The sequence below is a fragment of the Neolamprologus brichardi genome, chromosome 16, assembly GCF_056152115.1.
Source record: "Neolamprologus brichardi isolate AB-2024 chromosome 16, ASM5615211v1, whole genome shotgun sequence".
In the NCBI taxonomy this organism is placed as follows: Eukaryota; Metazoa; Chordata; class Actinopteri; order Cichliformes; family Cichlidae; genus Neolamprologus; species Neolamprologus brichardi.
In genome coordinates, this window is record NC_142119.1 from 2,179,480 (window position 1) to 2,205,837 (window position 26,358).

Genomic DNA, 26,358 nt, shown 5'->3' on the forward strand with positions numbered 1-26,358 from the left:
AAGAAAAGAAAAAAAAGCTCTCTGGAGTACAAGAAAAAAAAGGATGGCAGCCAACCAAGAAGCAAGTAACACGTAAGATGTGTCTGGCCAGTGAAGAGAATTTAACAAATGTGAAACTGAATCAATGACATTCTTCAGAAAATAATTCAGTTTCATCACATTTGAAATTAAGAAAGACCAAATGTGCAAGAACAGAAACAGCGAGTCAGTTTAAATCTAAATTATATATTACATTTGTTTCTTACCTACAACAGTAGCAGGCTTAGCTGGTATTTCTGTCTGGACAAATGCTACTAAATCTGGCTGAATGGACAAAATTTCAGCAAAGAAAGGCAAGTTGAAAACATATCTGGAGGAGAAGGCAATTTTTTGAAGTTCCTCTTGTCCAGCGTTTTTCATTCCAATTGCAAAAGACATAACACCGATTTGCTTTAGTCCAAATGAAGCTCTGGAGACATCATCTTTGGATTTTCCCCCAGTCAGCAAAAAAAGAATCTGAGGAACTCCCTCCAGGTGTCTACTCCCAGATGAAGTTGTGAAAACATGGTCTTGCACAAACTGTAAAGCAGCTCCAGTATTGCGAGATGTCCCTCCTTTATGTCGAAGACTTCTTACAGCATAGATAATAGCTTTTTTGGATCTGTGAGTTATTAGGTTGAAGTAAATTGAGGCATCATCACTATACAGTATAACGCCCACTCGAACCTTATCTTCGCCAACATCCAACTCTTCAACCATTCTTCTGACGAATTCTCGAATAGCTGGGAGACCATTTCTGGAGTCATCTGACCCATCAAGGAGAAACACTATGTCCCTCCGTGTGTCAACTAGATGATACAAGGATGGATAGAAGATTTGCGAATTACGCATTTGAGACGTTCTAACAGTCATGCATATTTATTAGCATGAGCAAGTCAAGCTCAGTGAAAAAACTGAGCTGTAAAGACGTGAGCTATTGCTCTGAAAAGTGAAAAAAAAACATCTTTTTACCAAAAAAGATGCATAAGAGAATTGAATGACTGATCTTCCAAGTGACTTCAAAGTAGTAAGTGAAATGGACAGTTGGAAAGAAAAGATAAAACCAAAAAACACACCAAAATTAATTCCTTTTTCAGTTAGAATAGGCTTTTTAGTGAGAACAATCGTGAATTTTACACAATAGAAATGGCTTAAATAATGGGGTGAATAATTACCAAAATCACCAAATAAAATTTTATCAATAATTTGAGTTTAGGGATATGTTAGTTTTACAAGAAAATGCAACGGTGCTAAGGAGCAAAACTTGTCCTGATTAAATAATATTAACTTATACACTGACATGACAGCAGTGTGTTATCTTGAGTGTCTTTGTGTCTGTTCAGTGGAATAATAAGTTGTGACTGGACTGAGGGTAATTCAGAAACCTTATATGTGAAACTAGGTTTGAGTGCAATCATTTCCAACTCTGATATTTTGGCATCTCTCACTCCAAAATGTTATGTAAAATGTAATGTTCTTTAAGAGAAAAAGCTGGGCTTCTCACATTATCAGTGGACAGTTTGCCACTTAATTAAAATCTGGATGATTCCTTTTTAGTCTTCTGCTACCCATGGAGGAAGTAAAGACACTATGCATCACAAACTGAAGAGCTGCACCAATATTATGGCATGTCCCTCATTTGTGCCTTAAAATGTCTATGGCATTTAAATTGTAATTCTTTGTCTTGTGAGGATTTAGATAAAAGCTGACCTGAGTGTTGTCTGCACACTGAACCACAGACACTCTGTCTTGGTTCTCACTGATATAAAGGCTCTCTGCTATGTTTTTAACAAAGTGTTTAATATCTGTCAATCCATTTCCAGTGTTATCAGTGCCATCAAATAGAAACACAATATTTCTTTTTACAGCATCACGTTGTGTTAAGACAACAATAAGAATCTAATTAAGATTAAAATGGGGTTAACATAAGTTAGATGAGATATAAAGCACTAAAAATTGCAGATTTTGTGAGTTCCGGACACCAGAAAAAAAAAAATCTTACCTTGCTGTAGGACGACCTCTAACTCTTCCCTTGGTAGGCTCACATAATTATTCAGTCTTTGCGGTATGGTGCTGAGCTCACTGAATTCCTTAACGTTGAAGGCAAAAGAAGGGTTGTGCGAGATGGCCTCAATCTGCTTTGGGTCTGCGTCCTTGACACCAACACCAAACGGTACAACTCCATCTGTCTTCAGTGCTCCAGCGGGTTCCCTTACATTATCCGTAGATCGGTCTCCAGTCAAAACAATCAGAAACTGAGGGACATTTTGTGCAGCACGACCACCATTACTGCCAGACAGGATGGTGTCTTTCATGAATCTCAGAGCAGATCCTGTGTTTAAACTACTTCCACCGGTCACTCTGAGTCCTTGGACAGCTCTTATCACTTCATCTTTGGTTTTATAAGTGTTAAGGTAAAAACTTGGAGTTGGCCTTTCACTGTGTTGAACCACTGAAACTCGTACCTTGTCATCTCCAATGTCAAGTGGTTCAATTACTTTAATGATAAAATCCTTTATGTAGGCAAAATCTGCTCGAACTCTATCTGTGCCATCAATGAGGAAAGCAACATCTCTTTCAGCTCCAACAACTGAAGGAAAAAAATACAATACACATTTATTTATGTTTTGCCAGATATACAGTTGATCATATTTTTTATTAGACAAAGAAAACAGAAATTCCAAACTAACCAGTTTCCTCTTGGAATATTGTCACGTCGGTATCGCCAACCACTGTTACCAACTCTGGCATGATTTGTTCAGCAAGGCCTGGTAAACCAGAGAAGCTTCTTGCATGGAAAGCCAAAGTTGGAACAAAGGCAACACTCTGGAGTAGGGCCTCGTCTGCTTGTCCAGAACTGACGGTGAAAGTCAAAACACCAGCCAGAGCCAACTTATCAGCCACAGATTTAACCTGATCTTGGGGTGGACCACCTGTGATCAGAACCAACACCTGCTGGACTCCTTGCCTTCTGCGTGACCCCCTTGATGAGTGAAACATGTTGTCCAGGGCATAATTCATGGCAGCTCCTGTATTCACAGCTGAGCCTCCGGTCAGCCTGAGTTGAGAGATTTTTTCTACAACCTCTTGCCTGGTCCTGTAGTTGCTCAGGTAAAATTCTATTTTTGGACGGTCAGCAAACTGCAGGAGACCAACCTGGACCCTGTCAGGACCTACATCAAGTTGGTTGATCGTATTGATCATAAAGTCTCTCACATAGGGGAAATTACTGCTGCCAACATAGTTTGAGCCATCCACAAGAAAGACAATGTCTCTGACCATTTTTGTGGTCTCCACTATGGTTTCCTCCGTCACTGAAGAAAAGCACAAAAAAAGTATTCATTACTCTCTGTGTAATGCCATGAACATGTACTTTCAGTAATAGTGACACATTAACTTTTGCAACATTAATCTGTGTGTAAATGAAGAATTTAACAAGTAAAGTGCCCAATATTTTTTACTTCAATTTGTATTTTTTAACAATTATTTACAAATATAACTGTGAAGAATACTTCAAACCACAAAGACGTAGTACCAAAGTAGAAAAAAAATGCCAACTAAACACTAAAAATGTAACTAACACAACTACTTACTCAGGATCAATTTATATTTTTCAGCTGGCATGAAACTGGCTCTTGTGTTTATACTCCACACAAATCACAGAATTGTCCTAGTTTTCAATTTTGAATGGAAACTTTTGCTTTAGTTGTTTTTCCACATATTTATTCAAAGTTTTCCTTATCTATCACATTTATCAAAAGTTCATTTTAGTCCTAGGTTTCCCTTTTTAATTGTCCTGAATTTCACTGAAAGACAAATCATTACTGACCACTTGAAATGAAAGCAACCAGACTTGTTTTTGATTTGTTAAACTGGACTGGACTTTCCCCTGTGACATTAAGAACCAACTCTTTGATCCACACGGTGGCTCACATGATTGTAGAGTGGGTTAACAACTATCAGTAACGATTCCAAGGGGATAACCCCACCATGGGTTAAATACCTTGGGCTCTCCACAGTTTTTTGACCTGAAAAAGACCCTTGGGTGAGATCAAAATTTCTTCACAAACCAAAGGGTGTCCTGTTGCCTTCATTTCAAGCACTTAGGGGCTCAACAACCTATATAGATGTAGCATTACCTGTTGTGGTGGGTACTCCTCCAGCTAAAGTAGAAAGAGCACTTATCATTTTCTCTTTCTTGGTTTTAATCAGTGGTCGCATATCCTTGTCGTAGAACACAGCATCGTCACTAATGGCAATCTGCTTCAGCTGCTGCTCATCAGCTGCCCTTGCGCCTGCAGCCAGGGTCAACACACCTAGTTCCCTCAGGGCACTCGCAGGTTCTTCCACGCTATCACTGGATCTTTTGCTGGTTAACAACATTACAAGCTGGGGTACACCCTGTTGAATACGGCTGCCCTTCTCTGGCTGCAACATTCTTTCCCGGACATAGTTCAAGGCTGCTCCGATGTTGACTGCCTGTGATGGTCTTGGTCTGATAGTACTCAAAGCAGAAATGATTGACTCCTTGCTCCCATGGGTGTTGAGATCCATCTCAACTCTCGGGGCAGCAGAAAACTGTGCAATACCCACTTGAACTTGATCTGGACCAATTGGCATGCTTTCCACAAACTCTCTGATGAAAACCCGCACAGAGTTAATGTATGCTGTTCCCATTGAACCGTCAATAAGGAAAATGATGTCTCGATTTCCAACTGTTTTTGACTGAATAACTGGAAAAAGAAACAACAAAGAACATTACAGTTAGGAGTGAATATTGTAGGAGATGCTATAATAATCGGTCTATAAGACTAAGTTTTTAGCTGACAAAACTCTGAAAATATATTCTGTTAATAAATGTATATTTTATATTTGCATTAAATTATTTGGCATGAGGGTAAAGTATTACTGACATGGAAAAAAATAGGGAAAATTCAGATGCCTTCTAATAGACATCAATTACAATTTACAAAATGTTAGAAATGTTGTAACTGCTATAGATCAAGTGATAAAGTGATTTATTTTATTTCCTGAAACCCATATATTTTTATATTTTTACAAAGTACAGCTAGTGTGCATGCTCCTCCTAAAAATAAGTTAAATACGCTAAAACTATCAGATTTTAAAAATCAATTTAAACTGCATAAATAATACAAATGCACAAAGCTCTTTCGGTTAACTGATTTAACTAAGATGATCTTATGCCATTGTTAAAAATATATATTGTCTAATAAACCCCATTTTGAGCAACATACATCCTAGTTACCTAAAAAAAAAAAAGCTGTAACTCTTTGTAAAATGTAATTTAAAAAGGAATTCAATTATCTGCTAAAAGCTTAAATTCTGCATTTAATTACAATAATTACAACCTATCAGATACTGAAACTGAGAAATTTGTTTATTGAAAAATACATTGTTATTTTGATTTTTTTTTCCAGAAACACTCTGGGAATAGAAGTTACATCAAATGATTATAAAATAGCATCCCAGAGAGTTAGAGACATTAACTGCTCAGTGATAAACACTTCCACAATTTGAGAATACAATTTCTGAACACAAAATTGAAGAAATAATAAACAATAAAATTTGGATTTCAAAATCTACAGGTATTAAATATTAAATATTAAAATATTCTGAGAATCCAAAGACATTTTTGTGTAAAAAGGTTGAGGCCCAAAATCACAATGGAACAGTGGATTATCTTTGTAGTGAAAAATAACTGCTGACAAGACTTGTGAAAAGTTTTAAACACATTAAAATCTTACTATTTGCCCATACATTGTTGCCTCTTACATTGAATCTTTTTAATGAGAACATACTTTCCAGCAACATAGCTTTGTAGTAAAAGAGTTTAGATGCTAAACTGGCCTTTCTGCAGTCCAGACCTGTACTCAATTGAAAACATTTGGAACATTATGAAATAAAACAATTACAGAAAAGGCCACTGCTGAGCAGATTATTATTTACCAATCTTGAATTCACAAAAACTGACCTACAAGACAAGCTAAACATATATACAATCAATTCCAAAAATGTTCTCAGTTTCAACATTTGATATGCTGTTTTTATAATGATTTCTTCTTATTGACATCATATTCCAACTTTTATGGAAACACAAGCACCAGACCGACATACAAATATCTTTTTCTTTTTAGGCTGTCTGGTACTAATGACATCTTTATCTTCATCAAACATTTATGTAAGATAACCCTCTCAGGCTCAAATTAAGTTTTTTGTTGCTAATTCACAACCAAGTCCTGCAGTGGTACTTCTGAGTAAAAAAAACTCATAAAATATGTATGTGGGGTAATCAGGTTATTAGTTTTTAACTGTTGCAAATCGGCAACGTCTGCCTTGAGAGGGTTAATGGAATGGAGTCAAATTTCAAATATTTTTAAAATGGTAATTAGACTTCTAAGTGTTACCACTTCTGTTATAAACTTAAAATTAGGGATATAGAAACTAACCTACCATGTGCACTATAACATATCAATTGAATTATGAAGTCCCCTTCCACAACCGTAATGCCCCGCCAGGGTTTACTGAGAAGTTACATACCTTCTGTGAACTCATTCTGAACTATAATAGTGCGCTGGATCACCCCGTTAATGAGTGGGAGCAGTTGGTCACCAATGTTTGCAACTTCTCTGACATCAGAGGCTGACTGGACAAAACTTCTATCTGTAGCAATTGTTTCCAGATCTGCAGTGGCAGTGTCACCAATCGCCACGCCGAATGTGATAACACTGGCCCTCTTAAGAGCTCGGTCACCAGCACCAGTATCATCAGTGGATGGCCCAGCAGTGATAACCACCAACATCTGGGGCACACCCTCGTCAGCCCTGCCCCCAGATGTTTCACTTAAAAGGCTCTCGGCCACTTCCTCCAAGGCAGCCCCCAGGTTAGATTCATCGCCCCCTGTGTAGGTGAGGGCTTTCACAGCATCCAGGACTGATGATTTGCTGTAAAAGCTATTTAGATAGAACCTTATCTCTGGGCTGCTGTTGTACAGGACCAAGGCCACCCGAACAGTGTCCCTGCCCACATCAAGGCGCTCAATGATTCTCAAAACCAATTCACGCACATAGGGGAAGTTTGTTGCTCCAATGTTCTGTGATCCATCAATTAACAGTACTAGGTCAGCTGTGTCTTGTGCTTTAAGGGGAGAGAGAGAAAACAAAACAAAATGGAACTTGTGAAAGCGTTAAATAAGTGAAACTGAGACAGACATAAATCAAAGAACTCGTGCTAGCTGTGTCATTCAGTGAATAAATCAACAACACTGCAAAACATCATACTGCATGTTGGCTGAACCAAGGAGATTTCCTAAAGTCCTGTAATTTGTCGATTACTTTGCTCCATAGATTTTTTTTTTTTACTTGAATTCAATTCTAATTACAGTAACACTAGAATTTATGTACAGAAAAGTCACAGTGTTTAAACTTTTGCTTATCTACATCTCTTCTGAACAAAAATAAAATTTTCTATATGTTTTAAGACAATGTTAGGTCTTAAAGTTGGATGTATCTCACAGTTTTCTATGGGAATAAATTGTGACAGAACATGATCTGCTATTTAAAATCTGGAGCATCTAGGAACATAAAGAACTAAAAGAAAATCTGCAGATGGGCATAATAATAAGAATTTCCATTCTAGAGGAAAACAAATAATTAAATATATAAATAGATATAATCTTTTATGATATTTAATATTTAAAAAATAATGTAATATGCCCATTTGTATGAGCTCCGCTGAGTTCAACCACTCCATGCAGACTCTTGTTACAGACCTCAGATGACGTGACCAGTCATGACCCTGTGAACCATCCTTGGTGCCTGCATATTTGCAGTCATTGAGACGTAGGATTTTGTTTAAAAAGAGCAAAACCACATATAATGGCAATGCTTCATTTGAAATGAACATGTACCCTTTGGATATTTGAGTATCTTAAATTACCATTCTTCACTACCGTTCGCCTTTCTTGTGTCATTAAATTTCGACAGCAAATAGGTTGGGCTATTTAAAGATAAAAACATTCTCAAAGTGCTTCTGCAGGTCAAGGATGTCTCCAGACAGGTTCATCACTGTTTCAAAAACAGAATATTGCACATATTTTACACAGATAGACATTGTGATTGAAAAAAGACAAACACACATGTGCAGGACACATAAGCAGTGGTGCATGGTTAGCTATTGTTAAAAGCTCACAGTTTGATTTTTGGGGGCTTTAAAAGCTTTTAAAGTGCCCCAGAGACCTTGTTATCTTCCAAAGGTTTTAGAAGAGGACACTGGGGAAGATCTGATCTTCTGAAAATGGCGTGTTGAATTATGACAGAAGCCATTTCGGCCTCCATCAGAGACCTACCTTTTGCAAAAGTACCAGGTACAACACCTAATGCAGTAAAGTGAACACATGCAAATTGTACTGTGATCTTTGAAGCATTAGAGGTATATTACATGTTGAAAGACAAACCAAAAAAGTGGTGTTAATGTTGCAGGTGAACAGTGGAAGGTTACTGTGGTTAAAAAAATCGTTATGTTAATTATAAAAAGGTCCAGTCACAGCCGCATGTGCAGCAGCTTCTTTCTGCACATGTAGACATTAGTATGGTAGTGACGCTGGTCCCATTTTATTACCTGTCCCTCCTCCAGCCACAGGGGCCTCATTTGCCACAGGAAACCCCCCTGACTGGGTCACTGCATCACAAAGTCCCACAACTAAATCTTGAATTATACTCTGTAAGGCTGGGAAAGTGTCTACACTGAAAACGTGAGTGCTTTGAGGTTGGCTAGCCATCTCCCTGAGCTCCCAGTCCACTGCATCCTGAACTCCAACCGCAAACATCTCCACGCCTGCCATCCGCAGCACTTGAGCTGGCTCGGCAACATCATCCTGCGAGCGGCCGTCTGTTAGCACCACCACCACCTGGGCGACTCCGTCAGCAGCACGGCTGCCCGAAGCAGCAGTCAAATGTGTATGTATCAGAAAATCCAAACCCAAGCCAGTCCGCGTGCCCCCACCACGGTAAGACATAGCCTTGATGTGTGCCAGGACTCCCTGTGCAGTTTTGTAGCTGTTGAGCTGGAACTCGGTGTGAGGCCTGCTATTGTACTGTACAAGGGCAAATTTAAACCTTTCTCCTCCGACCTGGTGCAGAGATTGTATCAAGGTGTACAGAAAGTGTCTGACATGCTCAAAGTTCTCTTGACCCATACTCCATGATGAATCCACTAGAAAGTACATATCAGCTGCCAAACCTTGTGCACAATCTTCCAAAGGGAGTGTTGGGAGGACAAAAGTAAAGACCAGTGAAAAGATGCTAACAAAGTGCACAATATAAATGTACTTCCGTTTGATAGCATCGGTGTGTTTATGTATGTTTATTGTGTCAAATGTATCAGACTTACTCTACTATAGTATCTCTTGAGGTTTTATATTCTAATTTTTATGTCCCATTTTGAGGTTAACTGTTTGCATTCAGTCTTGAAAGCATAATACATGTAAAAGTAAGAAATGCAAATACAGTTTTATAATCCCTTTGCTTGCATTTGATATTTAAACACTTGCATATTGAGACCCGGGGCTATCATCTGTAAAATGAGTGTTGACTGCAATGAGATTAAATTAGTTAAACTTACCTTCATCTTCCTGGGCATCGAGTTTAGGAAGAAGTCCTGCAAGCAGGACGCCCAGAAGAGCACATAGCGGTAGCAAATGATGACTCCTCATCTTCAGAAGAAACTAAGAGGCCACCTGTAAAACCAGAATTAGCGAAATATGAGCTATAAAGCATGAATATAAAGTTTATTAGCCATAACCATAAAAGAGGTTTTGACACATGGTCAGTGGGCACGGGTGACTCTAGGCAGTGACTGTTAGCTAGGCTTCAACTCAGCAAATTCATGTACCTGAACTGTACCTGAATGTTGACAAATAATATGCTTTAGTGTTCAATTAATTGCACTAATAGCTGGTTCAAAATATCTGTGTTCCAATTTTGGTGTGTGGAATGCTGTGTGTGGGAGATGCACCGATTGCACTAGCTGAATGTAGCCTAAAATGTGGTCATGTTGCCTCTTTAATTAATTTCCCAATTCCAAAGCTATCTTTCCAAGGGAATAACACTGCGATGAGTTATTTTCATTGCACTGTCCGTACATTTTGGCATGTACTGATGTACATTCATGACAACCTATTTCCACAGTAAGTGAGGGAGCTACAGCATGTGCAGGAGTGGAGAGGGATGATGATCAAAACCACCTGTGAAAACTACCATCCAGTGTGCCTTAGGAATTAACTCTGCCTGGCAGGGACTCAGTTTTCCAGCTCACAAAAATAATGTGCTCTTAAAAGCGGTATTAGACTGGAAAGTCCGGTTTCACAGAGGATGTGCTTTTTTTTCTACTTAGTTAGATTTTCCTTCATTATGATGTGCGGTAACATCACAGGAAATGAAAGAGAGGTCACACATGGTTCACTTAGGACCTTATGAGACCTAAGCGCAAAGAAAGGTCTCAACCCATCAAGAGCCTGAAAAGACAGATCTACAGGTACAGGCAAAACACACACACACACACACAGTGGAGGACTTGTCTTTGACATGATTCATTCCCATAACCATCATAACCCATAAATCCCAGCCCACAACTCATTCAAAGCCCTTCGTGAACAGAGAAGTCTGTACAGCTTTTCAAGATCCAAGAGCATAAAAGCAAAGTGCAAAAATCGTATCTAAGAAGAAGCTGACAGAGCAGAAATAAACATATGCTTGTAACATCTGCATGACTCACCACTCAAGAAGCATTTCAACTCAAGGATGTGAATGCAAAAGCAAAAAGGTTAATACTTACGAATGAAATGGCACACATGGCCTTTGACCAATAAATGCTTCTTCATTAAGGTAATGATGGATATTAAACCAAACCCAGAACTGTCTTTTTAATAGTCCCAGAGCCTGTTAGGAAAAGCGCTAAAAGCTCAGCACTCTGTGGTTAGGTGTGAGAAAAGTCACATTTTGGATCATAAAGGGTTTATGGTAGATGTCTTTAGTTTATAAAAAGGGGAGGTCTTTTTCATGTCAACAAAGTTTGTATTTTCCAGTGCACAAACCTCAAGCTAAATAAACAGACTATTGACCTCTGGTGGAGAATGCAGATATAGCACCTTTTATAATAAAGTAATATATATCTAATTTCTCCTGGGATTGTTTGACCTTGATCCTGTGGTCATAGTCAAAAAATCTAATTTTGAATGAGCACCTTCAATGTCAGGGCGATTTTTTACAGTATTTTACGTTTTTCTTGTTCTTTTTTGTTGTTGTTTGTTTTAGTCAGCTGGAACTTGGCTAATGCCATATTTTATTGTTAGCTTATTTTTATTGTGCGAGCTAGCATATAGCTGCCTTGTTGAAGTTATGGACACTCCTCTAGATTTCCATGCCATGCACGAGCCCTTAAATCTGATCTTAAAAATGTCATGTGGTCAATTGAATGCCAGGTAAAAGCATGTTAGTAAGTTTAAGTGGATTATGCAGCAACTATTTGGTCCAAAATTAGTAGATATTGAAAATGAAAGCACAAAAGAAGAATTTTTCTGGCAAGGTGTTTAAAAACAACATGAAATTACATCAAGGCACTAGTGTTAGACTTAGAAGGAAAAGCCAAAAAAGTACTATGTCTGCTACAGTAGATTTAATCTATAATGAATTCTAAACACATTGTACTCTATGCAGAATTGCAGGCACTGAGTCATGGTGTTTATACTTTGCTGTGCACTATGTTTGTGCAGGCCATGTTTTGCAGATGACCATACAACTCTGTATTTGTATTCCCATCCTAGACAAGTGAGCCAGTATGACCTTTCAAATGCAAACAAAACATAACTTTTCAAAAGTTGGCCTGCAGATGAATGCTGGTGAAGGAAATAAAACTACTGAAAACAGATGCAGAGTTGTGTCACACAAATAATATCAATCACATTTATAGGGTCAGTGTATAGTGCCCATAAAGTCCACGTTTGGAGTTATTCCTTAAACTTTCAGCATTAGTGTTTGCATTATGAAACAAACATATACAGTATAGTATAGATCAACCACATAAGGGAAGTGTAAAATATCCCTGTAGTCCCCAGATGCTGTTACTCTCCATATTGGGCTTAAACCAGTAAGAGCATTCATTTCAAGGAAATCTAAGCTGCCTTGGACACTGCGACAGATGTTTGTGTTCACCCATGTGATTTCGGGTCACACAAAAACCACTGCTCTGAGGAGTTGAGCCAGGCTCGTCCAGTGTGTGAACACTATGGCTTCCCCTCATCACCGCAGAGGAAAACATAGCAGGGCAGGAGAATCTTGTTTTCACTGATTGAAGCAACCAAAACAATGGCAGCACGGGGACAGAGCATTCATGAAGAAATTTAGCAACTTAAAGCTGCAATTTTTTTCCCCACTTCATCTCTAAAAACAAGCTGAACCGTTTGTTTCTGGCATGCTACCATCAGGTCCAGGGTTTGATAGCAAACAACAGAACGCTAACGGAACGTCCAAGCCACAAAGAACAAACAGGGAAAGGTGCAAAAAGGCTCATCAGTGAGCCACTGCAATCAGCACACATTATTCTTTGTCATTTAATCTACTGTTAAGTACATACTGGAACAGTATCTCTCTGTGGGTTTAATGTGAAGAGAATCTTTAAAAATACCATTAAAGTTGTGTTTGAAAGAAATGAGCCAGTAACTGCAATAGCTGTTTTGATCTTTGTGTAGCTTGTAGCCCATTACGTATCTTTTTTTCACAGCTTCCACTGGGTGGCGCCAATGTTTAGCCTTTTTACATTTTAAACTTTAGCAAGTTTATGATATTTTAGGTCATTCAACTACCTACATCATCCAGTGTACCTCGGTATGTGTACTTCAGTGAACATGCAACATCAACACTTTGTCTGTGATCAAGTCACAACCATGAAGTGTCAGACTGAAAACACATGCTTTAAGTTACATTAGCAGAAACGCTCCACTTCACAGTGCATACAGTCGATTTGCATTTACAGAAGATACGTGCTGCAATGTGCCCGCGAACCCTCTGTAAATACAATCGCAGCTGGTCCTGCGATTGTACACACACACACACACACACACACACATATATATATATATATATCGGGGGGAGATCGGGTGGCACCCACTCCTTCATAATAGTGCCCCACCCACCAATGTCATTAGATGAGAGTGTGGATAAAACCAACAATGAAATATAACTATGTACGGTAACTTAAGTACATTATGGAAAGTTTTAAAGTACAAGTATTTTCTCAAGTAATGCTTTGAACTTACATTCCAACATATTTTCAATGTAAATTTGTACTTTGTACTATAGTGAGGTTCATCACATGATGTCATGTACACATTACTCAATAGCTGTCTGCCATAGTTGATGTGATGCAACCATCTGCTGCTAGGGAAACATGTACTCCCCTGGTTGGCAGTGGTTCCTGGAAGAGCCTGGCTGACACTGGGATTTCACTCAAATCAGTTGGAAAGAAGGTGCTGTTCCAAAAACCTCCTGTGTGATTATTGGTTGCTAGCAGATTGCCACAGTTGCCTGTAGTTCCAACTATGAGCCCAGCAGTAGTAAAACTTGAAAAAGTGTGACACGTACTGGAAATGGAAAAGGTTTGCTTTAAAAGTAAAAGCTGAGGCTTTTAAAACATGTTGACAGCGCTGAGGCACAACTCTTAACATTGAAGACGAACATTCTCCATTTTCACTTTGTGTTCCACTTTTCATAGTTTTACAGCAGCTCGGAAAGTAGCCAGGCAGTTTTTGTAGACAGGTTTGTCACTGCTATTCAAACTGCCACCTGTGAAATAAGCTAGTGACCAAGCAGGTTTTTGCCAGTCGGTTAGGGAATACACCTTTTTCCCTAGTGACAAGTGTAGACTTACATTACTGAGACTTTCATTATCCCTGCAAATGCCATCACTCTCCAAGCACCACTCACAACCATTTGGGACAAACTGTTTCCACCAGTATTTAGGCCTCTGTTACAGAGGCGTTATTCACTTCATCTGGACAATCTGGCAATCGTGTTGACATGAATGACTAAGTGGCAGACAAGTTAATGTAAATGGTCAGTGGTCATGTGTCTGCAAAATTTATTATTTTAAATTTAGAATGATAAATCTAATGTATTATGGTGTCCTGTTAGAACTACAAAGTAACTAAATAACTAACTTAATAACTATGTCATTAAAATCGTAAAAACTGTGACTCTGTAATGTAATTTGTATGTTTCTACATAATGAGCACTTTTATTTTACTCACTTTAAGTATATACACCACACACACATTCTCAATGTGCATCATATTAACCTATAGGTTTTCACCATATGATGGCTTGTTTTTGCTCCAGCCAAGCACTAAACACTCAACAATTACAGATTTTAAAAACCCGTGTGTTAAACAGTGAACCTGGCCTGAAGTATACAAATTTAAGGCCCTGTGTTCAAATTAAACTATTAAAATTAATGTTGATGAAAGAGCTGCATTTATATAACACAGTTGGCATTTAGCCCTTACAGGTATAATTGGGACATTAAGTCTTTTACTTTGAAATACAATACTATTCTAACTTTAAAATAAAAGTGAGCCAGTGTCAATGGCAGTAGCATGTCTTCTTACATCACCTCAACCACTGGGAGCCACATATGATCTTTCATCTCACTGTATAAACAAGATGTTGTTACATTTGCGCCATCATACTAGCTAATGGTTTCCATTAATTTACTTTAATATAATTGAGTCATTAACTATAAATCTACACGTGCACTGCTGGAGAAGAGGGGGAACATTCTAACTGTTAGTTTAAACAAGCAAATAGAGGATAAAATCCACCTAACAGGAAACTTTAATGAGTCGTAATAAAGGCTGAACCAGCATCTACACTTTTATATGTTTCTTTTATTGTTACATTTAATGCCACTGCCAATCCCCACAAATCCATTTTTAAGGCCTGCTCTCTATGCACAAGATGTATCTTTTATATCAGATAAGTGAAATCAAAAGGCATGAGAAGTGTTCTGATCGTGAGGTGGTGCTACACCGCCACTCGCTGGTGAACAAATATCACTTGTGACTTTGTGCTCCAGCATGTAAAAGTCAATCCTGCATCTGTGAGGACCTGCACATCCAACTGCACCCCACCCCTCAGCTGTAAGGATGCAATGTGACATGTGTGGAGCAGATGAGAGGAAGATCAATGATGAAGTTAAAAAGGCGGGAGGGGGAGGCTGGCTGAACAGGCAGTTCTACACAGCTGGTGTGTGTTAGACCGTCTGACACCTGGCAGATGTGTGCTCGATCTGAGCCTGTTCACATATTAAACCTGACACTCCTGTAGCATTGGTAAAGACGAGAAAGATGCACATGCTGGATCAACTTGTAGCCCAGGAAAAGGTCTGTTTTAAAGCCTGATTTCCTTCTGATATACCTTAAAGCTGCACGCTTGCAGCCACTCAAACGTGCTTTCACCAACCAGAATATGCTTCAGATTTCTTACAATTATTCATGGTTGCCTTCTTAAAAAGAGAAGATTGGGGTACTAAATCCCTGAGACTAGAGCATTCTGAAAACTCTTTCAACTTTCCAAACATCTGCACTGCATCACGGAAAAAAAGAGACAAAAGCTGGAGAGAGCAGAGCAGCTATAAAACACATTAATCGTGATTTATTCTGTATATCTAAAAATCCCTTTTGTTAACAATCGTCCCGATTCACCACTGCCAATAAAGGTTTTGATACCAGCTTACAAAGGGAGCTGCAGCACTGTCGTAATGCCGGTAGTAAATCACGTCGAAAAAAAATTCAAACACATAAAACCAAATCTGGAGCGCACACCAAGTTTCCTCTAGCATATTTGAACCGCGACCAAGCTCTTCCTCTCTGTATCACAGCAACGGGTTTACATGCAAAACACACAAGTACGTGGAACAGTAGCTCATGAGAATTACTCATGATCATTTTTCCAGTGCATTCTCATTACGTTTGGATTCGGAAGAATATGACAAGTTAATTCATCAAATCCCACATGGATACACTGAAACACTGCTGAACTCCTCCATCTCCGCTTGGACAGTCGTACAGGAGAAATGGAAGATTAATGACTCACACCTGGTCAACTAAACCATGCAGCTCCCCCTTCTACCACCACCAGCACCACCTCTCATCCACCCACCAATAGACCAGCCCCCTTTTGGCTCTCCTGGTGCATCTGGCCAGAAGCATGGAACACTTAGTTCACACTTTTCCACTTGTGCACTGGTTTCAGGGAGGGTGTGGTATTGGGCTGCAGCGGAAACATCTAGCCATTCGACTATTCTTCATTAGAGCTCTCATGTGGGTGGGGAGACTTTAAAATTTGGTTACCATAAGAATCCCCATTCGATCTAATGGAACAAATTATCTTGTTCTATCCTCAATGACAAAAAAATAGTCCTCACATCTAGATATTAGTTATTTAGTGAAATCGCAAAGCATGGTGCTTGTGGTTTTACTTGCTTAAAGGATAATTGTATATCATATGGTGCAAAGTAATGCCTTATTTTTCAAGACCTCATGTAGCATCTCTGGGATTTTACACCACGTATTTATTTGACATTTATAAAAGTCACACAGAAGACAAAGTTTTAACAGAAGGGGCAAACATGCTCCTCTCTCCACTCACATGTATCACACACTACTTTGCTGAGGTCTCCTCCTTCACCCTAACTGCGGCTCACCTCTTGCCCTCACAGCACTCTCACCACTAAAGTATAGGTTTCAGTGTTAGTGCTAAAAGCATGCTGTTTGATATTTATGAGGTAGATGCCAGAAAGTCTTGCACAAACCTCCTATTATCTCACCCATCATGACTTTACATGTTCTGACTTGAAACTATGCTATGGTCAATGCACTATATATAATCATGTAAAGTGCAACTGAGGTCAAACTTAAAGTAAAAGTGAAATTGAGCAAGCATGCAAACTTTTTCTGCAACAACACCACCAGCACATTCAAAACTTACCCTGAGCTGAAGTAGCTGTACTCCACTGGATTCGTTTTTGAGGAAAAATGATATCAGTTATGTAAAACGACTGAGAACTGGACTACTGGGCATTATCCTCCTGGTAAATTCCCTTCGCTGGCTTTTCCAGCACCCCCCGAAGGAAGGTAGCTGAGCAAAGCAGTGATAAGGCCACTGATAGGAGATGCACAGAGAGAGACAGAGAGAGGTCGTGAATGAAGAGGGGAAATGGTTGAGAAAGAAAGAGACAGGCACCCTCGCAGTCTCAAACCAGAGGAGCTGTGGTGCGGAGTTCAAGGCTGAGATGGGACAAACTTCTAAACTCCTGGAGTTCTGCCATCTCTCTTCCTCCGCCCACTTTCTCTAAAAAAAGAAGAAAAAAGGAGGGAGAGGAGAGAAGGGAAGAGGGGGAGAAAAGAAGTAAATGAAAACCAGACACATGGCCCTGTTTGGTCTGGATGGGAGCAGCGGGGAGGATGATGTCACACATCTGGAGTGGGCTTTTCTCTTTACCTTTTCCTACATATTGTCATTTCTTCCTCTATCTCTGCAAAGCCCCTTTTTTCAAGCCTTTGCCATGTCAGCTAACTTGGTGTTCATTTGATTTTGAAATTTCGAATTTTCAATGCATCCTCCTTTTGATGTTGGACTCAAGTGACTCAAATGACTCAAGTAAAAGCACAATGCAGTTTAACTAGCTTCCACCAATCAATCTATTATTGTCAATGACTGATTAGAAGCTATGCCATTTTCTACTGTCTAGACAGCTGATGAAATGCACTGTGTGCATTAAGTTTCACTAGCTCACCAGTAAAAATAAATTACAGTCAGGACAGTGTACTGGCGCACACTAAAAATTTGAGTCCTGCTAATACATTTTATTGCTCTGCAGCAACAAAATAAAATCAGCCATGTAGCCACGCATAATGACACTGCTGATGAGTTCATTTGTGTAACCACTGTGTCACAGGATGCATTTCATGCTGGAAAACTGCGGGAAGGAGCTAAAAAAGGAACATCCACATAAACAATGTTGTTACTCGTTTCTGCAGGATGTGCATGTAGCCTGTTTGCATTTTTCTCTCCTTCATCTTTTATTTTTTTTAGCATGCAAGTTACAGCAGATGCATGAAGCTGTTTTCTCCAGAATCAGTGGAAAAGTATAGAAACATACCTTATAACAAAAACTTGTGCAGGCACAAGTAGTTAGCAAGCTAAACTAGCACATACAGAGCCATGCCATATGTATTTTTTTGAAATCCTTTGAAAACATCATTGTGCCGTGCCTGTCCAGCTACAAAGTACACTGGTATTCAATCAGCAATCCGAGCAAGCAGCCGGTTTGCTTCTTCTTGTATCATGTTAGTACCTAACATATACAGCACGAAGAGACATATACAGGACTTTTCCACTAAACTGCCACAAGTTAGTAAGCCTTGAGAGGAAGTACGGAACATTTTTACTGAAGGCGTAAACAGGAGGTCTAGTTAGAGATTTCTCAGTTGATCATGATCATGTTAGCATTTTAGCTAACTTAATATTTTTCTAGCCGTCAACTTTGTTCCTGCTAATTCACAATAGAAAACCTTTGCAACAAATTCCTTAAAATAAATGCTGTGTATGACAAGCAGACACAGTTAGCAACTAGCTGGCAAACACACTGGGGCATTTAGCCATTTAGCAGCTGAAGAGAGATATTTTTCTTAAGGAGAAGAAGAAGAGAATAAAGCTCAAAACATATGAATAACATGAATGTCTCTCATTTGTGTCTTTTCTGTGCTAAAATGCATGTTTAACAGCACATTTACCAAATAAACCTATTACTTGTTACTGCTGTAGACAGCATGATCCTGGAGTCGCTGGAGTTGGATGAAATATTTGAATTCCAAACCCTGATCTTTTCATGGATCATTTATATCATAAAATGATGCAAAAAATCTTAGAACGTGCAGATGTTACATACAAAATGTGCCCAGCCATTTGGATGCAAATGGTGGACCACTCTTAAGCTGTGCTATGCTGCAGCAGTTAGCATTTCCAAGTTGTTGGTAGAAATTTGAGTTAATAGACAGTGAATATTAGGACTCTGTGCAATGTTGCTGTTAAGCTAAATTTATGACAAAGGAGGCAATGAACTTGTGAAGAGCTGAAACCCCATAATAAGCAAGAACTGTAGAATATTCTGCTTTCCTCCAGTCATTGGCCTTCTCACTTACCAAAGTGTGTATTTAAAAGAGAGGTTATTGAAACACAATGAGAAGCATGTTCCTGTTGCAGTTTTCTTAAAATGCATTGTTCACATTACATTTTAACATGTCTTTGAACTTTTTTCACCTAAATATAGCCATTAATTACTCACAAATCACTGCAATCTGTTTTTCTAATTCGGATAGTAGTCTGGAATGCATTATAAGGCATGGAACTAAAGTGGATGTTAAAAAGAGAGGACTCATCATCACTCTTCTAGCTGAACTTTTAAAATGTTCAGACCAGATGGAGGGAGGATTGCTGTCGCATATTTCTGTCAGTGAGTTAAAACAGACTTTGCTCCTGGAGGTCAGTATGCTGCATCTGACTTAATTCCCTGATATCTGTGGGGGAAAAAACACTAGTAAGTGGAGGTACAACAACAGTTGATTCTAAGACAAGATAACCTTTTATTCCACTGAGCTCTGTGTGCAGTCACACTTCCACAAACTGCATCCAAAAAAGGGATTTGAAAATGCACCATATGGAAGCATTTATAACAGTGGACCAGTGCATCCATGTTCTGTTGTCTGAAGGTCATTACTCACACCACCAAATATTTCCTGCAAACTCTGCACTGTTATGGTGCTGCTAGGCAACCCCACTGCTATAATATTGTGTGAGTAACAAGTTGTTATATGTTCAGAGAGGAAGTGAAGATGGATAAGCAGTAACTGTCCCAAATACCAAATGATGAATGAAACTGCTGACAAAATTCTGGGTTCTTATTAAATTCATTCATGTATGTTATAAGTTAAGATCAAAGTGAGATGTGGGTCGGTTGAATCCAAATATTCCTTCATCACAGAAAACATGTCTTACATATATTCCCTTGTGAGTGAGCAGTAACTTTCACAATCAAAGCATTCAATAGTGTCAGTGTGAAAAGGACAGCTAATTATATTGTTGGCTGATGTTAATGTCCTGCTTACAGCTTTAAACAATTGTCTGAAGTAAGACGATACTTTCATGCACACCACCAAGGTGACTTTGTGAGAGTGCGGCTCATTGTTTCTGTCATTAACTACCCGCAGGTAGAGGTGGGACTCACTTAACCTTTAATCACATCAAACAAAAACCCAAACAAGTGGGCATTTTCTTCGGCAACCAGACGATGTTTTGGGTGTGACTTTGGTAGGTTCTTACAGTATATGGAAATTATGAAAGGCCCTGTAAAACACCAAACACACATTCACTGTTTATTTTATTCACAAATGAAAGCATGAGACTCCCTTTCACATAAGTGAAGTATTCAAACTGCTTGCTTTCCATTCCTGTGAAGGCTTTAGCATTAGGAACAAACTGTTCATTGGCTTATTTGGGGGAATGTGTTGCTTTCACCAACACACTTGTTTCCAATGGAGCATAAGCAAATAAAAGGGAAGAGGACTACTGGCCTTACGTCACTCATACTGTTTCCGAGGAAAGTATTAATAGTAATAACAGTAACGTTAGAAGTTCAAACATAGTGAATCCCACTGAGGATTTTTACCTTTTTAAAGCTTCCTCACATTGGGCATTACCATATAACCATTACAAAGGCATAGGTATTTTTTTCCAAGTCTTGTAGAAAAGTAGTTATATATTTTTTTATTTTTACTTAAATGCAATTCTAAAATGCCTTCTGTGTTTGTTAGGTTGACTGAAAGCTTTCAAAACAGCCCCCAAAATTAGGCAAATACAATGTCAGCCTGAAAAATAAACTTTATATGGAAAAATTTCATTAAAGTGTACATTATGATTAATAAAAATGTATACATTGTCCACCATACATGCCATTCTTGCTATATTAATGGCTCTACAGTAAGGGAGTAAGATTTTAGGCATATGAAATTCAGTTCAGAAAACAAGGATCCAACATTAGCCAGTTAGCCTGACAGTTAAAGTCAGAATCTAATGAAATCTGGGGAATATCTCCATACTAACTGGTTTGCCTGGTTTCCATACTGGTTTTCCTATTCCTGAAAATGGTATAATCTTAACTGGCTTTCCAGTGCTTTCCATTTTTTTCAAGGAGTTTGACTCAGTACCACCCAATGACTCATGAAAGTATGAGTTGCATGAAACCGTCATTTTTCTTTATTCCACATAAAAACCTATTGTGCCTTCTTCGTGCACCAAATCTAACAAACAGCACACTTCTAAGTGAACCGTGTATGTACTACATCACAAAAAAGGTCTGCATAATTCACAGTTAATTTTTTAGTGCACATGGTTGACCTAATAATAGTATAATCAGAGGTGCTCTTTGCTGTGCCAGGACTCTGGACTCCAAAAAGAAAAAGGGTGGGACTTTGAGAGACTTTTTTTCTGTTTCCAGCAGGTGGCCTTATTCAAAATCCAAGCTATCATTCATTTCCTGATGTTGGATATGGCCGTCACATCTGGACACATGATGGAAGCTATTTAAGGCAATTCTTTTGTGCTTTGACTTGAATAACTGACTAAAATGCTGAGTAATCATTCTGCTTTTGCTTGACAGTGATGGAGCCCAGGTTTGCTTAAGACCTCTTAAGTTAAATATGTATGTTTTCATCCAGGTGTGTCATATACTCCATGTGTTACATTGTTATAGACAAGGTGTCCTTTGTCTACAGTAGCTAGCAGTGGGAATTGATGAGAATTTAGTCATTACAAATCAATTATTGATATCACTTATGAATTAGATTCTTTGTCAATTATCTTCTCGATTCTCACTGGGTTCTCACTGACTCCGCTGTGAGACTCACCACCATCTCTAAGCAGCATATCAAAGACATTACATTCGTGCATGCTGTGTGGGCAAATGTTTGTCCAGGTTGGAGGTATTTCCCTTCTAAGCACACTATTGCCCATTTTATTTTATTTTTATTTTTTTCAGTTTCCACAATCTTATTCTGTTCACTTTATTTTAAAGGACAGGTTACACACCAAAAAATACCAAACTAAACTTTGTTACGTTCAGGTAAGAAAAAAAACCCTCCTTTAGATCATTAACCCTGAAAGATTTATTTTGTTTGATTGTTTTCTTGGCCAAGCTGACACACAAGGAGTGACAAACCTTTATGCATTAATTCAAGTAAGTACTGTATATTTTCTACATAATTTATTTAATATACTAACCAGATTGCTCTTCAATCCAAGTGAAGTGTTGCATATTAATCTTAGAAATCTGGAAAGTTGGAGTGGCCTTTCTTTGTTTTTCTTTGAATAAAGATGTATCTGGTCATATCTAAAATCAGTGATTTGTTCATTATTTTTCCCCACTTCTGATGTAATATATTTTGTGTGGAGGATGATATAGTGTGTTCTTCAGCAAAATTAAAAGAACTATTACTGCCATTCATTTTTAAATATATATATAAACAAGCTTTCTTTCTGAAATGAATACATACAAATAATTCATAAAATTAATCTCTCTTTTTTCCCTCTAAATGGCATATAGTGCTTTGGTAATTACCATCAGTTGTATACAACTTTTCATGAAGTACAGTAGGGTCATACTCGCCGTACTTTAGGGCAGCACAAAAAATATTATTCATTACATATTCAGTGTTGGGAAGGTTACTTTTAAAATGTATTCCATTACAGATTACAGAATACATGCCCCGAAATGTATTCTGTAACGTATTCCGTTACGTTACTCAATGACAGTATCGTATTCTGAATACTTTGGATTACTTAATATATTATCATGCTGTTTACAACTACGTGAATGAATTGCTGTGTGATTTATTACTATTACTGAAGGTCCGCAGCTCTGAACCATAGTAAAGGGACCTCTGACTAATAAGGCGGGGTCCTTGTCGGGCTCGTAGCTGAAAACTAGCTTTACTTTGTTGTCTGGGTCAACTTTGCTAGCAGAGACAGAGAGAGGCGTTGAAAGGCTGCTCCAACAGAACTTATTGTTTCAGAGGAAAACACGAACACGGTGTACAGTCGAGTCTTAATAACGTACTTACAACTGGGCTCGTCAGGCTCTCTTCCTGGCTGCAGTGGTTATTATTATATTTACATGCTTCCAGCTCCCGTTTTTGCTCGATGACAGCTCGTACTTTTCCACCATCCTTTATCTCCCTCCTCTTGCTCACAGACACATAACGTGTATGGCAGTCCATTCTCCCTGCAGCACGGACTACACTGCCCATGAGGCTACATTCTTTAGAGCTATGCCTGTAGCATTCTGCCTATTAGCTTAGCACAACAACAACAACAACAAAAAGGGCTCTCTCACCCAGGAAATACACAGTTGCAGAGAGAGAGAGCGTCACTCTGTAACCATGGCAACCGTAGCGCTGGCGCCTTGAACAACAGAACGTAGCTGTCAAACCAAACCCAAACAGTCCTGACCCGCCACAATATGAAACAGGGAAGTACCGCAGTGTAATCCATTTATTTCAACAAAGTAACTGTATTCTAAATACCACCTTTTTAAATGGCAACTGTAACGGAATACAGTTACTCATATTTTGTATTTTAAATACGTAACGGCGGTACATGTATTCCGTTACTCCCCAACCAACTACATCTCACAGGTGTGCAAAGAATCCAACTTCCTCACAAACAGTCAAATGTTTTATCACATTTTGGGTTCAATAATGATCCTAACCTTTGAAAGAGAGTAAATGAATAAAAGCATAATGATGCCTCAGAAATCTTAGGACACACATTTAAAATGAACATTCATATGAATATGCACCACATTATCTTCTCTCACTGTAGCACATTCCCTGGATTCAGAGACCCACTGAGCAAATATCTTTTTACTGTTCCACCTCAAAATAGCAAATGAACATGTTTTGTGGATTTGTGAATCTGTAGTGACATATACATATGCTTTAGGTTGTATGAGAGGCCTCACAAAAATAAATGCATGTGCAATATTTGCTTAAAAGTAGAGCCCCCCCCCCCCCCCCCCAGCAGTTTATGTAACAAAGTCATACTGTGGTCATGTGATTGGTCAAATCGCAAACCTTTTGCATGCCATGAACTGTGGAGCTGCTGCCTCTAATAAGCAGGAGATACAGGTTACAGATGTGTTACAGCGTGTGTGTGTGTGTGTGTGTGTGTGTGTGTGTGTGTGTGTGTGTGTGTGTGTGTGTGTGTGTGTGTGTGTGTGTTCAGGTGTTGAAGTAAACTGCCTACAGATGGTAGAGGAGGGAGGTTGAAGGGAAAGAGAGTGAGGAAACAGACTTATCTCTGCTAACAGGAATGTCTTAGTAAGCTGTGTTGTTTTGTTATGTCGTGTGTTTCTGAGTGCAAATGTGTGCTTTTCCTTATCCCTGCGCTCGCTTGAGCATGGTGTTTTGCTATTGTGTGATTGTTTGTGAACTATTTTGACCATTAAAATAACAGCATTTTTGTCAAGCGAGGTCATTCTGTCCAGACGGTCGGCCCTGGCTTACTCTTATGGTTGAAAATGTCGAGTACTGATAAAACGAGTCGGGAATTAAGTTGTAGTGTGTTAGCAGGTATTATTACATTCTATTATAGTAGAAATAACACCAACTGAATGGTGCTTTTAAAGCCTTTTTAAGCCTTGAAGCACTGTCCACTAAGCGAAAACCCATACAAAGTTCAGTTTTGTATGATTTTATATTCTGTAAGTCCTCCAAGGTTCTATTGGCTCCGAAAATGAGACCGTTTTTCTTTTTCCAAGTAAAATTTCCAGAGTCACTCCATTTATTCAGTTGTCCACATTGTTTGGTACCTAGAAAAGGGAATAGCCGTCCTCTCTATTTTCTCTAGTTCTTTCTAAACTGATTTCAAACAGAATTGTGTAGTGAACGTGAGCCAATCTAAACCCTGATGGTTTCATTATTGTGTAGCCATTACATAACACAATAAACAACCACTTCATTATTATAAACTTCAAAGTTAACAGCTTCCTATTTCCGATTTAATCTGGACTCCTACGTCTGCTTGTTGTGCTAAGCTACACCTAATATACTATTGTTTTCATTATTTTCTGTCATACACACACACACACACACACACATATATATATGTATATATGTGTGTGTGTTTGTGTGTGTATATATATATATATATATACACACACAAACACACATACATATAAACACATATATACATATATATATAAACAGTCATGTGAAACTAAAGGTTTTCACATGATTCTATGCAGACCTGTGAAAAACTAATTACACCTTATGATTCAGCAGCTTTTAGAACCACCTTTAGTGGTCGATAGATTACTGTGAGCAGCAACCCGCAGTAATGGATTTCTGTATAACTTTATCGGTCTCTCACATCACTGTGGGGGATTTTGGTCGACTTATTTTTACAACGTGGCTTCACTTCACTTCATTTAGGTCCCACCACAGCAACTCAATTAGTTTGAGGTGTGGACTTTTACTGATTCATTGCAACACCGTAAGTCTTTTCTTTCTCAGCTACCTTGTTGTAGATTTGCTGCTGTGTTTGGGATCATTGTCATGTTGCACGACCCAATGTCAGCCAAACTTTAGGTTGGATTTAAATGTAAGGTATGCTCAGTGGGATTTGATAAACTGAGATTTTTAATTTTACATGTAAGTCATTCTTAACCTCCTAGGACCTGGCATCCACATATGTGGATGTACATCACATTTTGGGTTATTTAGACCAAAATACTCAGTTTTGCTCTACAAGGGCCTGATATCCACTTACGAGGACATTATACTGCTACTGTTCTATCAAAATTTTAAACGAATATCCTCATATGTGGCTCTGATTTTTCATAAAAACAAAAATCAGGTAAAAAAAAAATTGGTAATTCTTTGTTTTTATATTCATCTGACCCCAATATGCCCAAATATCAAAAAGAAATTAAAAATGTATGCCGTGGAAGAGTTTGGGTCTTAGGAGGTTAAATTTGTATATGATGTGAAGTTGTGTTTTTCATATTGTGAAACTTCAGCGAAACAAATGGAACTTTGTGCTATTTAAAGGGTGCATTAAAATGAAGGATAAACAGATTAGTTTGCTGTATTACTATGATGTATTTAAAGTAAAGAGCAGTGTGTTGAACTGTCGCACAGCAGCTGTGATGTTCATG

The 26,358-nt window shown here is 38.5% G+C and overlaps 2 protein-coding genes across 2 annotated transcripts in view; both read right to left on the reverse strand.

The window, feature by feature from the left end:
• Positions 1-17,373, reverse strand: part of col6a3 (collagen, type VI, alpha 3) — a 120,223-nt gene extending 102,850 nt beyond the window's left edge. Inside the window, exons 1-6 of the mRNA XM_087830007.1 lie at positions 17,076-17,373; positions 9,658-9,772; positions 6,577-7,173; positions 4,158-4,751; positions 2,709-3,332; positions 2,021-2,608 (exon numbers count right to left, since the gene is read on the reverse strand). Coding sequence (XP_087686133.1) covers positions 2,021-2,608; positions 2,709-3,332; positions 4,158-4,751; positions 6,577-7,173; positions 9,658-9,748 — 2,494 coding nt within the window. The 5' untranslated portion in view covers positions 9,749-9,772; positions 17,076-17,373. The remainder of the gene's footprint in view (positions 1-2,020; positions 2,609-2,708; positions 3,333-4,157; positions 4,752-6,576; positions 7,174-9,657; positions 9,773-17,075) is intronic.
• On the reverse strand, positions 211-870 carry LOC148098103 (collagen alpha-1(XII) chain-like). The gene has a single exon (XM_087829991.1). The coding sequence runs from the start codon at positions 868-870 to the stop codon at positions 229-231; it is 642 nt and encodes a 213-aa protein (XP_087686117.1). The 3' UTR covers positions 211-228.
• Positions 17,374-26,358: the final 8,985 nt, after the last annotated feature.